The sequence below is a fragment of the Marmota monax genome, unplaced genomic scaffold (assembly GCF_021218885.2).
Source record: "Marmota monax isolate L192 unplaced genomic scaffold, Marmota_monax_Labrador192_F-V1.1 WCK01_AAM20220418_F8-fsc00026, whole genome shotgun sequence".
Lineage (NCBI taxonomy): Eukaryota > Metazoa > Chordata > Mammalia > Rodentia > Sciuridae > Marmota > Marmota monax.
This window is the reverse complement of record NW_026693108.1, coordinates 12459816-12472831: the sequence shown is the minus strand read 5'-3', so window position 1 is coordinate 12472831 and position 13016 is coordinate 12459816. Positions and strand designations below refer to the sequence as shown.

General features: G+C 43.0%; 1 protein-coding gene across 8 annotated transcripts in view; it reads left to right on the top strand.

The window, feature by feature from the left end:
* Window positions 1-13016, top strand: part of Farp1 (FERM, ARH/RhoGEF and pleckstrin domain protein 1) — a 259842-nt gene that overhangs the window by 210385 nt on the left and 36441 nt on the right. For 6 of the 8 annotated variants that reach the window (XM_046454767.2, XM_046454766.2, XM_046454769.2 and 3 more), the window contains 2 exons: window positions 11378-11565; window positions 12626-12715. In XM_046454767.2, the coding sequence (XP_046310723.1) occupies window positions 11378-11565; window positions 12626-12715 (278 nt within the window). The remainder of the gene's footprint in view (window positions 1-11377; window positions 11566-12625; window positions 12716-13016) is intronic. The other 2 variants (XM_046454771.2, XM_046454770.2) reach the window with 1 other exon arrangement.

Below are 13016 nucleotides of genomic sequence, written 5' to 3'. Positions count from 1 at the left end.
GTTCTGGCTCTCAGAATCTGTCGGTGAAACAGAAATGCTATCGAGAAGTGACGCAGGGGAAGGTAACGCCTCCCAGTAGGCTCCAGGTCTCCAGTGGGTCAGCCAGCTAGATGTGTGCCTGTCAATCACACGCAGCCCAGAGAGACCACTCTCCAGCATCGCTGCCCTTGGTTGGTTTTCATGCACATTCTTACGAACAGTGTCTTCTACTGGGAACAGTGACACTGGATGTTTCTTTCGGCAGGAACAAAAAGTGCTGAGTAGCAAGAGTTGACGTTTTCTAAGCCTTGCTCCCCTCTGTCAGGCACCCCTCACCCAGCATTCCCCCGCTGTAGATCAGGGAGCCTGGTTTTAACGTACACTGTGTGTCTGCATTAGCTGCACATCTGAGCCATGTAAGTCAGTGATGCCTGGCCCTGACCCTCACCATTGTGACCTATTGGTCCAGGTTCCAGCTTGGGCTCCCCAGATGGTTCTACTGGACAAGCCAGGGTCACTTCTCAACCAGAGCTGATTGCCTTGTAGAATCTACCAGAACACATTTGAAAGTGTTAGCTAAATTTTTTGCTTGCTTGCATAGTAAGAAAAGCATTATAAATGAAATTCTTTTTTTTTAATGCCTGTTATTTGTATTTTTCAGTCTTTGGGACAGTTTAAATCATAGAATAAGATTTTTAGATACAAAGTAACTGCAAAATTATGGGAAAGAGTTGTAACCATGATACATCTCTGATGTGCCATCCTTCCAGCGGCCTTACAGAACTCATCCTGTGGCCTCTTCATAGGGGAGGAACTAGGCATATTTATGAAACAGAGTAGAATTTGGCAGCAGCCTAGAACAAACAGAAGTATCAATCACCTTGTGGTTCATGAATGATCCTCTGTCCACATGAATGTCAAGAGGTCTGTTTTAAAGATTTTGATGACTTAATCCAATTTTATGCAAATATTTTTATTTCATTTTCCTAATCATTTGATTCAGTGCATGATTGATGAATCAAACTGATTACTGAATAGTTTTTGAAAGTTGTTCATTGAAGTAGTCTATTTACATCTTACTTTCGACTTTTATATTCAACAGAATCACAGAATTTTAAAACTAGCAGGAGACCTTAGAAATCATCTAGGCAAACCTTCTTTTTTGAATGAGAAAACTGATCTGATGAAGTTAAGTGGTTCCACATAATAATATAGCTATCACACAGCTGAGCTGAAACTAGACCTTGGTCGCTAGATTTCGACATTTTACTCCGTGTGATATACTGGTGCATATGACTTTTTAGAATCTATATTTTAATTTTGGAGAATCTTGTATGGTTTAATAATTAAAATTAGATGTGACCATTAGGAATCATATCAACTTGAGTTACGCAGTTACAGGCCATAATAGGTAGAAAGAACTGCTTTTCGCATTGTGGGGTTTTGCAGTTAAGACACGTTTTTATGTATTGTATTTAGACTTAGAAAAAGACATCAATTTCCTATATGAAAGCTTTGTCAAATGTGAGTTGAGCAGAGTCGAGTTTGGGATCATATTGTTTAACTGTGAAGGTGATTTTGTTCAAATGAATTTTATTTTTACCTCTAATTATATAGCAGTCTGATGATGAAATGTGAATGAGCACTACTTATTAACTTATAATGCAAGTAGAACACAAATCATCAAATGTAAACATGCTCCAGCAGCTGTTGTGTTTTGCTTTTTCCTACAGAAGCAATTTTATGTAAAGGGTTTTGAAAGCAGTCAGTCATGCCTTGTGACCTGTTTTATAGTGAGGAGCATTTCCGATTTTAGAGTTGCACATGGGCTCTTCTCTTACTGGTCTTGTACCAGCCAAGCAACTCAGTTTCTGCTTCTTGGCCAGTATTTACTTAAGCATCAATCCTGGTGTAATTAATAGTGCTTAAAACAATGCGGGTAGCTGGCTACCATAGTGCACACCCGTAATCCGAGCAGCTCGAGAGGCTGAGACCAGAGGATGGCAAGTTGAAAGCCAGTCTCAACAACTTAGTGAGGCCCTAAGCAACTTAGTGAGATCCTGTCTCAAAATAAAAATTTTTAAAAAGGCCTGGGGCTGTGGCTCAGTGGTTAAGTGCCCCCGGGTTCAATCTCTGATACCCAAAACAATAACCACCCGGTGGGGGTATCCTTTGTTTCAAGGCCATATATCCTGATTTGCTGAGAGTATCCACTCAGGAAGATTCCAGAACACGGATGAGGGGAGGCCAGAGATGATCAGAGGCTGGGTCAGGTCATTCGGGTTCCCAGAGGGTTTTCTAAGACCTGTCGGCTGATCTTTAGAATATAATAGCTGTCGCACAGGTCACCAGGATCAACGAGGACCCCAGGCCTTCAGACACAGGCAGCTCTCTGCTGCTCTGTGACATGATCTCAAAGGCCATGGATGGAAAACAAACCCGACATAGAAACAGATCTTGAAGCCACCCCCGGTTATACCAGACCTCCTGGCTTTAATGTCTTTTATTAGATATGATTTCAAAATATGTAAATTACAGACCCTTTTGTGGTTGCTTTGGCTGTTGCTTGTTAAGGGCAAACTAAAAAGGCAAGAAATTCTTTTAGCATGAAGAAATGCACTTAATGAGTTCCAGAAACTTAAAATGAATCGCCTCAGCCCTCTAATAGTCATCTGGATGCCATCGATGGCATTTTATTAGACAGGCATTTAATTAGAGGAAGTCTGTGGGCCAGGTTCTTCCCTCCACGTGGGATTCATCTTTGAGAATTTCTCACAGATTTATCTCACCAAGTTGCTCCACGTGGCCTGCACTTAAAATGTGAATGATAACAATTTTTCTTCTCAAGGACTTCTTTGAAGATTCAAACCAAGTAATGCTTAAAAGTCAGGTTTGCAAAATGAAATGAGGGCACCAGCCCCTCAGTTTCCACTGAGCACATATAGTCCAGTCTGTCCTGAAGATGCACTGGGTGTTAGACCTGGCACCCTTTCTCATCATGTTGTCAATCAGTTTCTAAAGGAGGAAAGTCTAGATATTCAACTGTAATTTTACATGTTGGTAGAATTGTTCTGAATGTTCATAGAGATCCCTTTTTCATATGTAGAAACAGTGATCAACATGCTTGTAATCAATTTTTTCCATTGAAAATACTATCTCACATTTTAACATAGAATGGGTTTAGAACTGTAGCTGTCAGCCAGGGAGCCATGGGGTTCCAAGTCGATTGAGCTTAAAACCAAGAAATTAGGAGTCCCTTAACCATCAGGTTTATTTTGTCTTATTTGCTTCAAATTCAATCACTTGTCTTTGCCTGGGCCCTTATTCTAATTAGCTAGACTTTCAAGACCTCTCTCAGTCTCATTCCCAAAAAGGGCTCCTTTTTTCTGGACCCCTCTCTTGTGCACATGCATAACTCCTCTGGTAGTCATGAGCTAACCATCCGAGAGTGGCCTTCATTATGGTTCATGGCATCAGTCTGTCCTACTGCACCTAAAGTTTGTCAAGGGAATTACAAAAGAGTCTTGGTAGGCAATCTTTATAATAGAGACAGCTTCTTTGAACCTTAGGCAAACATTTTTAAATAATCCATTGCTGGTAGCTCTTTGAGTTTTATAGTCAATGTTGTTGGCCAAACCCATAAGAAGGAAAAATGTGGAGGAAAAAAAAATAAAAGAACATTTGGAAGGAAAGGTAGAATGAATTTTATGAGCCATGAGTGATTAAAGAAATTTACTCTGGTGACAGCAAAGAATTGATTGGCACAATTTTTTCCTGTTAATCTAATTCCATCTATTTCGGTATGATTGGCTTTAAGACAGGGAAATGGGGGTCTCCAGGGAACACTTGTGCATACCTCAAATACCAGCTGCTGGTGTTTAAACCAGAGTCCTGACTCCTAGACCAATATTAGCATGGCACTTGATGTTAACAGTTTTCTTTCATTAAAAAAAAAAAAGGATAAAAAAAGATCATCAAAAGCAATGATCTCCATGATGGATTGGACATGGAGTTGGCCTAGAGTCACCGACAACAAAGATTAACAGTGTCCCGGTTGCCACCCATTCATTGGATGTCTACCTGAGCAGGGCCACCTGTTTCCTTGTAACCTAGAGAGAGGTTTCCAAGCGTTTCCCCTGTGGACAAAGGCTGTAATGTAGAGTTGTATATCATATCCTTTGGCATGGGGGGAGTTTTGTTTTCAAAAGAGATCTTCATAAAATAAATAGCACCTTACTCCCAGAAAACTGTAGATGACACCTTCCACACAGGAGATTTTTTTTTTCTCATGAAAGCTAGTAAACGCCTCAGTGGAAGCTAGGAAAGAGCCAGAAAATCTTTTCCTGACAGCTTTCAAAATTGCAGAGAGTCTGATTTGCTCAGGATAACTGCAGCACAGATTGACTGATGCCATGGGCATCGAAGCATACCTGGAAAGGGAACCCGAGGTGTCGAGGCCTCTGGCCTTGGATTATGATTTCCAGTGGAAGTCGGCTCATTTGCTTCTTAGTGAGGACCCTGGATCAGATTACTCTGCTCTGCCTTGGGGGAGGCAGGAGGAATCAAAACCAGTGGTGAACATGGGACACCTGATCAATTGCAAGCTGGTCTGAGAGGCTCACTCTGCAGAGCTAGTGTTGCTTCTGTGACCAGGGACAATGGCACTGGAGGACCTGGGAGTGTGTTGCTAGAGCTTGGTGCTGTGATTGCAGAACATGCAAAATGCAAAGTCCACAGACTAAGGAGTGAGCCAGGACCACCGGGTGTGGGTGGCGGAGAGGGGACTCTGAGGTCATCAGTCTGCGTGATTAGGGATCAGAGTTGCTAGTTGGCTTGAGAATAGGAAAGAGCATCAGGGTCATTTAGGAGCCTGTGGTAGAGTGGCAACCTGTCATTACTCACAGACAAGCTTTTCTGGCTCATGAAACCGAACTGACCAACTCCTTTCTCCTGGGCTTCCAGGTCCCTTTGTAAGGAACAAAGTGTTTGCCACTCTGCCTGCAGGGACTTAGAGAAAGGCCAAAGATAGGTCTTCTGGCTCTCTCCAGAAGCACCTCGAGTGGCTGGCGGATTGAATCCCTCGCTCTTACCCCTTCCTGCTTGGAAGGTTTCTGTGGAGCCTCACTAACCCAGTCTCACCAGCTTGGCCTCTGCTATTAACCCAATTCCCTCCTGTTCCTCTGTGTTAATACTGTATCACTACTTAATACTGTAGGTGATGTGTTTTATTAAAAATTTCTAATACACCAAATTAATTTTCAACTAGAAAAGGCTGGGAACTTCATTCTCATTTTTGTCATTTGTTTAATAAATTCGAGGAACATTTTCTGTTGCTCCATTGTGCGCAGTGTTTTGTCGGCATGGACCTATGGGGGAAAAAGCTTTGTTTTCAGCATTCCGCCTTTATCCTGGAGCATGGCGCGTCCCCTGTCCCCTGCATTGTTGGAGCGCTGTCTGATGTCTTTTTGTTGTTGTTTAACACGACCTAAGCCCCGTTTGTATTGTAAAGGCGTTTCCTCCAGGACGCAGTGATCCTGTCCGCTCAACAGCTCGCTGTCTCACGGGAACCTCCCAGGGTCCTCCCAGGTGGGCCGTGTTTCTCTAAGGTGGGGAGGAAGGGGATGAAGATGTGAATTTTCTGGCTTCATCTTCTGATGAGGACTGCACTTTATACTGTGGGCAGTGCTTGATGGAAGGCCCGTGCAGGTGTACAGGATCACTGTAGCTGGGGGAAAGAGCTCATGGAAACAGAGCGCATCTGTGCCGGCAGCTTACATAGGGAGCTCCGACAGCTGACCAAGAGATGGTCCTCCGCATCCTGAATGAGAACATGGATTTAAATAGGGATAGGGAACTTCACCTAGCCGGGTGTGGTGATGCACACCTGTAACCCTAGCAACTTTGGGAGGCTGAGGCAGGAGGATCTTAAATTCAAGGCCAGCCTCAGCAACTTAGGCCCTCAGCAACTTACCAAGACCCTGTCTTAAAAATAAAAAGGGCTAGGGATGGAGCTCAGTGGCAAAACACCCCTGGGTACAATCTCCAGTACCAAAAAGAAAATTTCACCTAGACTGTATCTATCAGAATTGAGCCATGAGTTTGTTTTGGTAGGAGATAGAGAACTGCCCCCCAACACACACACACACAGAGCTCAGCCCCAGTTGGCTTCTTGGGGCCAGTAGCTATTTCACCTTTTGATGAGTACCCAAGATGTACGCTCCCACAGATGCTGTCTGCTTCTATTTTCTCTCCACTGCATACAAGTGCAGAACCTCGATAAAACATGGATTTCTACCACCACCAAGATTTCTGGCTTTTCCAGTAACAATGGGCTTGGTGGCTCTTTAAGCATGGAACCCCAAACTCATGTAACAGTGTGTGCACGCTATTAATGTCTCCTGTTAACCTAAACTGAAGAGGCTTTCACTTGTTCTGTCAGGTGTCTTGCTGTAAGAACTGTCCATTGTAACTGTTCTTTCCCACTGATGGCTGAAGTTGTGTCCCGAGCACAAGATGGTATTTCTCATTGCTACGAAGCACCACGTTCCCCAACCCAAACACCTCACCGCCACCCGACCACCACCATCTTCAATCAGGAGGATCTCCTTTCCTTCTTTCCCATCTGCAAGAACGAGTTTGTGGTTGTTCCCTGCCATTTCTCCATTAGTGACGTCTGTCTCTTTATTTTCCCGCACCTCGCCTCCCGGTTGCTTTTCTGAATTGCTTGATGATGAGCCGTGGAGTGGATGCTTAGCAGCCTATAAAACTTTTCTTAAAGGAACTGGGTCTGAGAAGCACATATACATGACCCTGGACAGCCTAAGGTATTGAGAAGAGGACACCACCACCGACCTTGGTAATCCTGTCGCCTGGTTTCTCGCGGGGGACCTTGTAACTTCCACCAAACACTGCCAGCTTTTTTAATTTTAGATTCCATCCAGCCACCTAAATCAGACCACCTCTGACTTAGTATGAAACCAATCTCTTTGGATGACCAGCTTTCAAAATAGATCATCTCTAGAGATTTATTGTCCCCTCTTTTAGAGAGAGGTTGTGAATTTTAAAAGAGCCTTTTAAAAAATTGATGAAAACCTACATTCCTAATGGATTTCCTACATGTGCCTTGGGAACATATTCTGGGTACATAGATTAAAGCTCTGGTTTCAACCCAAATAACAGGAGGCAAATCATGATAAATGAGTGGCATCTAGAAGCTTGCAGAGGAAGTCATTTTACTTGAGGGAATACTGGAGAAGTTTTGAAAAGAGAAATTGGGAAAACAATGTCCTCATTTTTTATCAATATTCTTATTCTCAAATATTTAAATATTTAACAAAGTGGCTGGATTACCATTTTTTAAATTACCAGATTTTTCTATTTCCCTCTTTTACAAGAAACAGACCGCTTACCTAGTTAAAAATTAGAGATTACCAATTTTTTGACCAATTTACAAAACAGGGCATAACTAAGTGTTTGAAATGTCATTTTTACTACTTGAAAAACAGATTAGAAACTTTTTTCCTTTCCCAGAACTCTGCATTTGTTTTTAAACATTCAGCAGGAGCCCAGGAGGTAGAGATGGTCAATAGGAAGCTGTGCTCGGTCCCCAGGGGCCCCAAGGCTGGCAGTTGGCTGACTGGTACCCTGCTGTCCTCCCAGGGCATTTCAGTACCCCTGCTGAGGAGCTGGGAAAGACGATCTGCCAGTCCAGCCTCCCCAGGACCTGGGAGGAAGAATATTGAATGCATTTTAAACTAAAAGAGAGAGAAGAGCAAAGGCAGTTTCCAGGCTGGGTGATAAACTGAAATCCATAAATATAGCAGTGCTAATTTGAAGTTCTATAATTGTTTGTGTGACAGGAAAGTGTATATTAAAAAGGATTTTTAAAAAGCAATTACGGCAAATGCCTCCCTTGAGAGCATCCACAGTGGAGGTGTTGGCCACCCTGGGGCAACATAAGCTCAAATCCTTTCCTAGAGATCAGTGGGGGAGGAGTGGTCATGAAATTAGGGGGAAGAGGCGAAGGATTTTGGAGTTATTAACCTGAAATGGAACTGAATGCCTAAAAAATAAAAGCAGGGCACTTTCTGGAAGTAGGAAAAATATTTTTTGACACATTAGAAACTTCTAGAGGTTCAGGGCATACCTGATCTTTTCCAACTCATTTTAAACTTTCTACCTATTGCCTTAAAATCCAGGTGCTTCCTTCCAGAGTTCCCCCTAAATTATTTGCCTAGAGCTTCCTGAAGAAAGAAATTACTTTGTGTTAATTCGTTGTAAAGGAGAAGTGATGAACATTGAAAGGCGTTCGTCATTTCATTTAGTAGCACCACCGTTTCCTCCCCAGGTTGCCTGGGGCTGTGCCTTCAAAGCAGGTGACAGACTACAAGATCTGAACAAGCTTTGTAGTCCTGTACAGATCGGCTCGGGTGTGTCTTATCTAACGATAGGACCACGTGCATTGACTTTTTTATAAAATGGACTACTTCAGTGAACATTGATTCCATGTAGTTCCAATAACTCTGTGACCTTGGACATTGGCTTTCTTTAGCACCCTCTTCACAACCGCCCCGTGTGGACACCAGTTTGTACAGACTATTCTCCACACCCTGGCTCAAAGTCAAAAGAGAATTTTAATTACTCATCAAGCTGCCAAATTCTACTAATTGACCTTGTCAGCACATTTCATTCATTACTGAATATTAATGAGCGATTTTTTTTTTTACTATGTCACCTGTAAAATTACAAAGCCTTGAGTAATTTTCTGTTACAAGGAGGGGAGGGGGCCTCTTCGCCATGACCCAAGCTCAAATTTGCAAAATTGAATGTCAGAGATTCGGACCTTTGCCTTCCTTAGTCTTGCTGATAGATTTCTAGTTCAGACTGTTGGATGTTTATTGATATATTGGTCTTACAGTTTAAGTACATCCACTGCCTCTCCTTTTGTAGACCCTGTGAATAGACACAAACTCCTCTCAGGAAATTGACCACCCTAATTTGGTCCTTCCCGTAGTGTGCATATTTCACATATAATGTAAGTGGTTGCACGCATCTTTAGGCTACAGGAGTGATATGCAATGATCGGTCACCCTGTCTGTGGGCAGTCCTGAGCTGTCCCCTACCTGCCAAGGCCCAGAGGTGACCGTGACACTCACATTCAGCCTTCCACTTCCTGCCTCCAGTTAGTGCAGAGAGGGTTCTTCCCAATCTAACCGACTCTTCTTTGAAAGGTGTCGTGACTTCCGGGCAGGTGACCTCTCCTGGAACCAGTCTGTCGCCTTAAGCTTTCCGGCTCAGCCTACTCTGTACCAGGCTCTCGGGTGGGACTTGGCCAGGGTGTTCGCACTTGTCCTTCGGAGGGTGGAAGAGGTTGTATCTGGATGTGTGACTTGGTTTTCCGGGTTGCCGTGTGGCACTTTGCTTTCTCTCTGTCGCGGGTGCTATCCGGGGCCCGTGGTTCCTGCTCCCTCGCAGCCCGCTCCCCCTTCAAGCTAGCCTCCTAACGACTTTTTATTCTTGCTCCAACTCTTTCAATGATGAGACGAATGCTTTTCTGTTCCACGTCACTGCCAACTCCCGGCCCAGCATGCTCTCACTTACAGCCGCCTCACCGGGTCTCACGCACAGTGCGAGCGCTGACGGTAAGCCCCAGGTTCTGCTCGGTGACTGGTGGATTACTAAAAAGGGACTCAAACGGCATCTCACAAATGCATGAAATGTTCTGATCTCTAGACAAACTGCCAGGATTTCTCTTTTCTATTCCTATTTGTAGTGATAACATTTTCCTTCTTGTGATTTTTTTTTTAAAAAAAGAGAATAGTGTAGTACCTTGCAACGATGCAGTTTTAATATGTTGTCACTCTTTCTATTTGACAGGTTCCAATTCTTTCACAATTATTGTATTCAGTTGTGCACTAGTGTCAATAAAATTGACATTTGTGAAGCGATTTCTGGCCTTTTTCTCCGGGGTTTACTGGGTCTGGTGGTGTGCGGGGTGACGGGGTCTCTACTAACACCAGGACTTCATTTCAGTGAGGTTTGTTTAAAATGGGAGGGTTTTTTAAAAATTTTTTAATGCAGACTTCTTAAATCTGCCTTTTCCTTACATTTTCTAATCTTGTTATCCAAGGATCATTGGACTGACCGCTTGTCAGTGGGGTAGGACATCTACTCTTTGTTGTTTTCCAGATGCAGTGACACAGCTAACTGGTCAGCCTGGGAGCAGGGTGTGGGGGGAGGGGGACTCCCCTACAGTTCATTTCTACTGGGGTCAAACTTATTGCCCCTATTCCATCAGCTCCTTCCTAGGCTGCTCTGTCTTGTAATTTCCAAATAATAGACTAATAACTCCAGAGGAGAAGAGATGTCAGAAAAATGGGGGTAGGCCAGAAAATTGCTCTTTTCCCTTGGAGATCTTGAACAATGTGCTGAGTAGCGATGAGCCTGGGACTGTATACTGAAAATGGAGGAAGCATTGACCTTGTCTTTCCTTAGAATGGTAACTTTGTTCACCAACACTAACTAGCTCATCTGCACTAGAATTATAAATGTACATGTTAGGTCAAAACAAACAGGTTAGAAATATATTTTGAAATACCCCATGTAGCCTCAGTGGATTGAGGTATAGATGTTGGCAAAATTACATTGGCAGAGCGCCCTGTACACACTATTGTCCCCGGCTGACATATAATGGGTAATGTGTGCATTTTCATATGATTTAATGTGGTATCCTTTTTCAAGGACTGATTTCCTACCTGTTGCTTTTGACTCATAAAGAGGAACTGTGATAATATAATGACCTCCAGCTTGCATTTTTAAATGACCATTATTGCATGTAACATGATGCTAGTGTTTCTGTCCCAAACAGTGACAGACATGGAATGACATCACCAGGTATAACAAGCTTGCTCTGTTCTTCGTAGAGTGGGGAGTTAGTTGCTTGACCTCTCTGTTAGCTGTGCCCATTGTTACAAGACGTAGTCTGTCCTTGGTACACCAGTCCTTTAGTTGCCTGTTAGTTTAGTTCTATTTTCTGCTCATTTTTCCATGTCTTCTTGTAATAGAGATACTTTGTCTTTCTTGGGTAATTCTTAAAAATAAAAGCAGTAGTTAAGAGATGAAAATGTGATGGTGGGATGCCCTTTGCTTTTAAGCTATTTTAATTGTTATTGTGCAGAGTTCTGTCTTATCCTTAATGACATAACTGAGGCACCATTGAATTATGCATACTATTAATACAGCCACAATTTAGGGAAAAAACTAGAAAATAATGAATGCATTGTTTGCCACGTGGTAGCCAAGGTTCTAAAGATCGGAAAAAGTGAAAAGTTGTAAATGGAAATCAAGTCCCAGAAGAAATTACTTTTTTTTTTCTTTAAAACTTTTCATCCCCAAACAGGCTCCCTGACTGGTAGCCCTCACCTTTCAGAGCTGTCCATCAACTCACAGGGAGGGACGGCCCCCGCCAACGTGACCTTGTCTCCCAACCTGAGCCCTGACACCAAGCAGGCCTCTCCCCTGATCAGCCCGCTGCTGAACGACCAGGCGTGTCCCAGGACGGACGACGAGGAGGAGGGCCGGAGAAAGGTACCCGTGTGTTTTTATTGCAGTAAAGTGAAATAACATAAAATGTACTGGTTTAAATTCGGTGGCATTCATACATTCTCAATGCCATGTCCATCTTCAAAACTTTTCCCTAACAAAGACTATCCTTATTAAATAATAATTCACCCTCTCTAGGGCCCTAGCAATCACCATTCTACCTTCTGTCTCAATGAGTTTGGTGACTCTTGGGACCTCATATGAGTGGAATCATAGGTATTTGTCTTTTGTCATTGGCTTGTTCCATTCGGCATAATGTCCTCAAGGGTCATCCATGTTGTAGCTGGTCAGAATTTCCTTCCTCTTCAAGGCGGAGTAATAGTCCCCTGTATGTGCCACATTTAGTTTCTCCATTTGTCCGCCACGGGGCAAACGTGCCGTTCCCACCTCTTGCTGGTATGAATAGTGCCTTTCTGAACATGAACACGGGTGTGCCTGGATTTGTTGAGTCTCTGTTTCAGTTTCTTTGCGTACGTACCCAGAGGTAGGATGATATGGAGTCCCATGGCAGGCTGGTGGGGACTTCCTTTTACTTGCTATTTAAAGAGAAAGAAAACCAATGGCCAATCGGCTCCCAGGTGCTCACTGATCGACTCCAGGGAATCCCGTCACCATATCACAAGCTGATGGCACCCTGGTCCCTTTCAATCCAGCCATCCTTGCTATTTCCACAAGTGTAGAACTCCCATTTTTTGAAACTTAACAAGCATTGACGCTGCTAGCCATGGCACCGGAAATGGACCCTAGTTTCCTTGAAAGGCTGAATGACTGACATTTTACTTATCTGATTCCTTTAGCGGATGGTAATCTTTACATGGAAGGAAACGTTCCAACATTGACCATATTCTCAATGGAGAGATCCATTATTTTTTTCTAGTTCTTTTAAATACAAAAATAAGAGGGTGTTTAGTCTTGATGCTGGCCAACCAAAGATTATAAGTTAATAACACAGCTTTAACTAGGACTTTCTAATAATCAGGACATTCTCAGAGACTTTCACTCAAAAACCATCATTGTGTCTTGTTTCCGTTGATGGATTTTGCAGAGATTCCCAACCGACAAGGCATACTTCATCGCTAAAGAGGTGTCCACCACTGAGCGGACGTATCTGAAGGATCTTGAAGTCATCACTTCGGTATGTGCAGTATTTCCCCATAGCATTAAATTACATGACTTATCTAAACTAATACTCAGCTTGGAGAGAAGCTGGAGCTCATTAAACGTTAGGGTCTCTGACTTCGATTGGAGGATTTCAATTCTGAGTTATAGAAAATTAAATGCTAATAGTATATTAAATGAGGAATATTCTCCATAAAAATTTTTGTAATTGTGGTTTTTAAATGTAAAGGAAAGACACTCCTAAAATAGAGAAAATTAAAATTGAACGTTTTGCTGTGTGCGTGCACCAATCTGGAACGTTTGGGGTTTGCCGATTG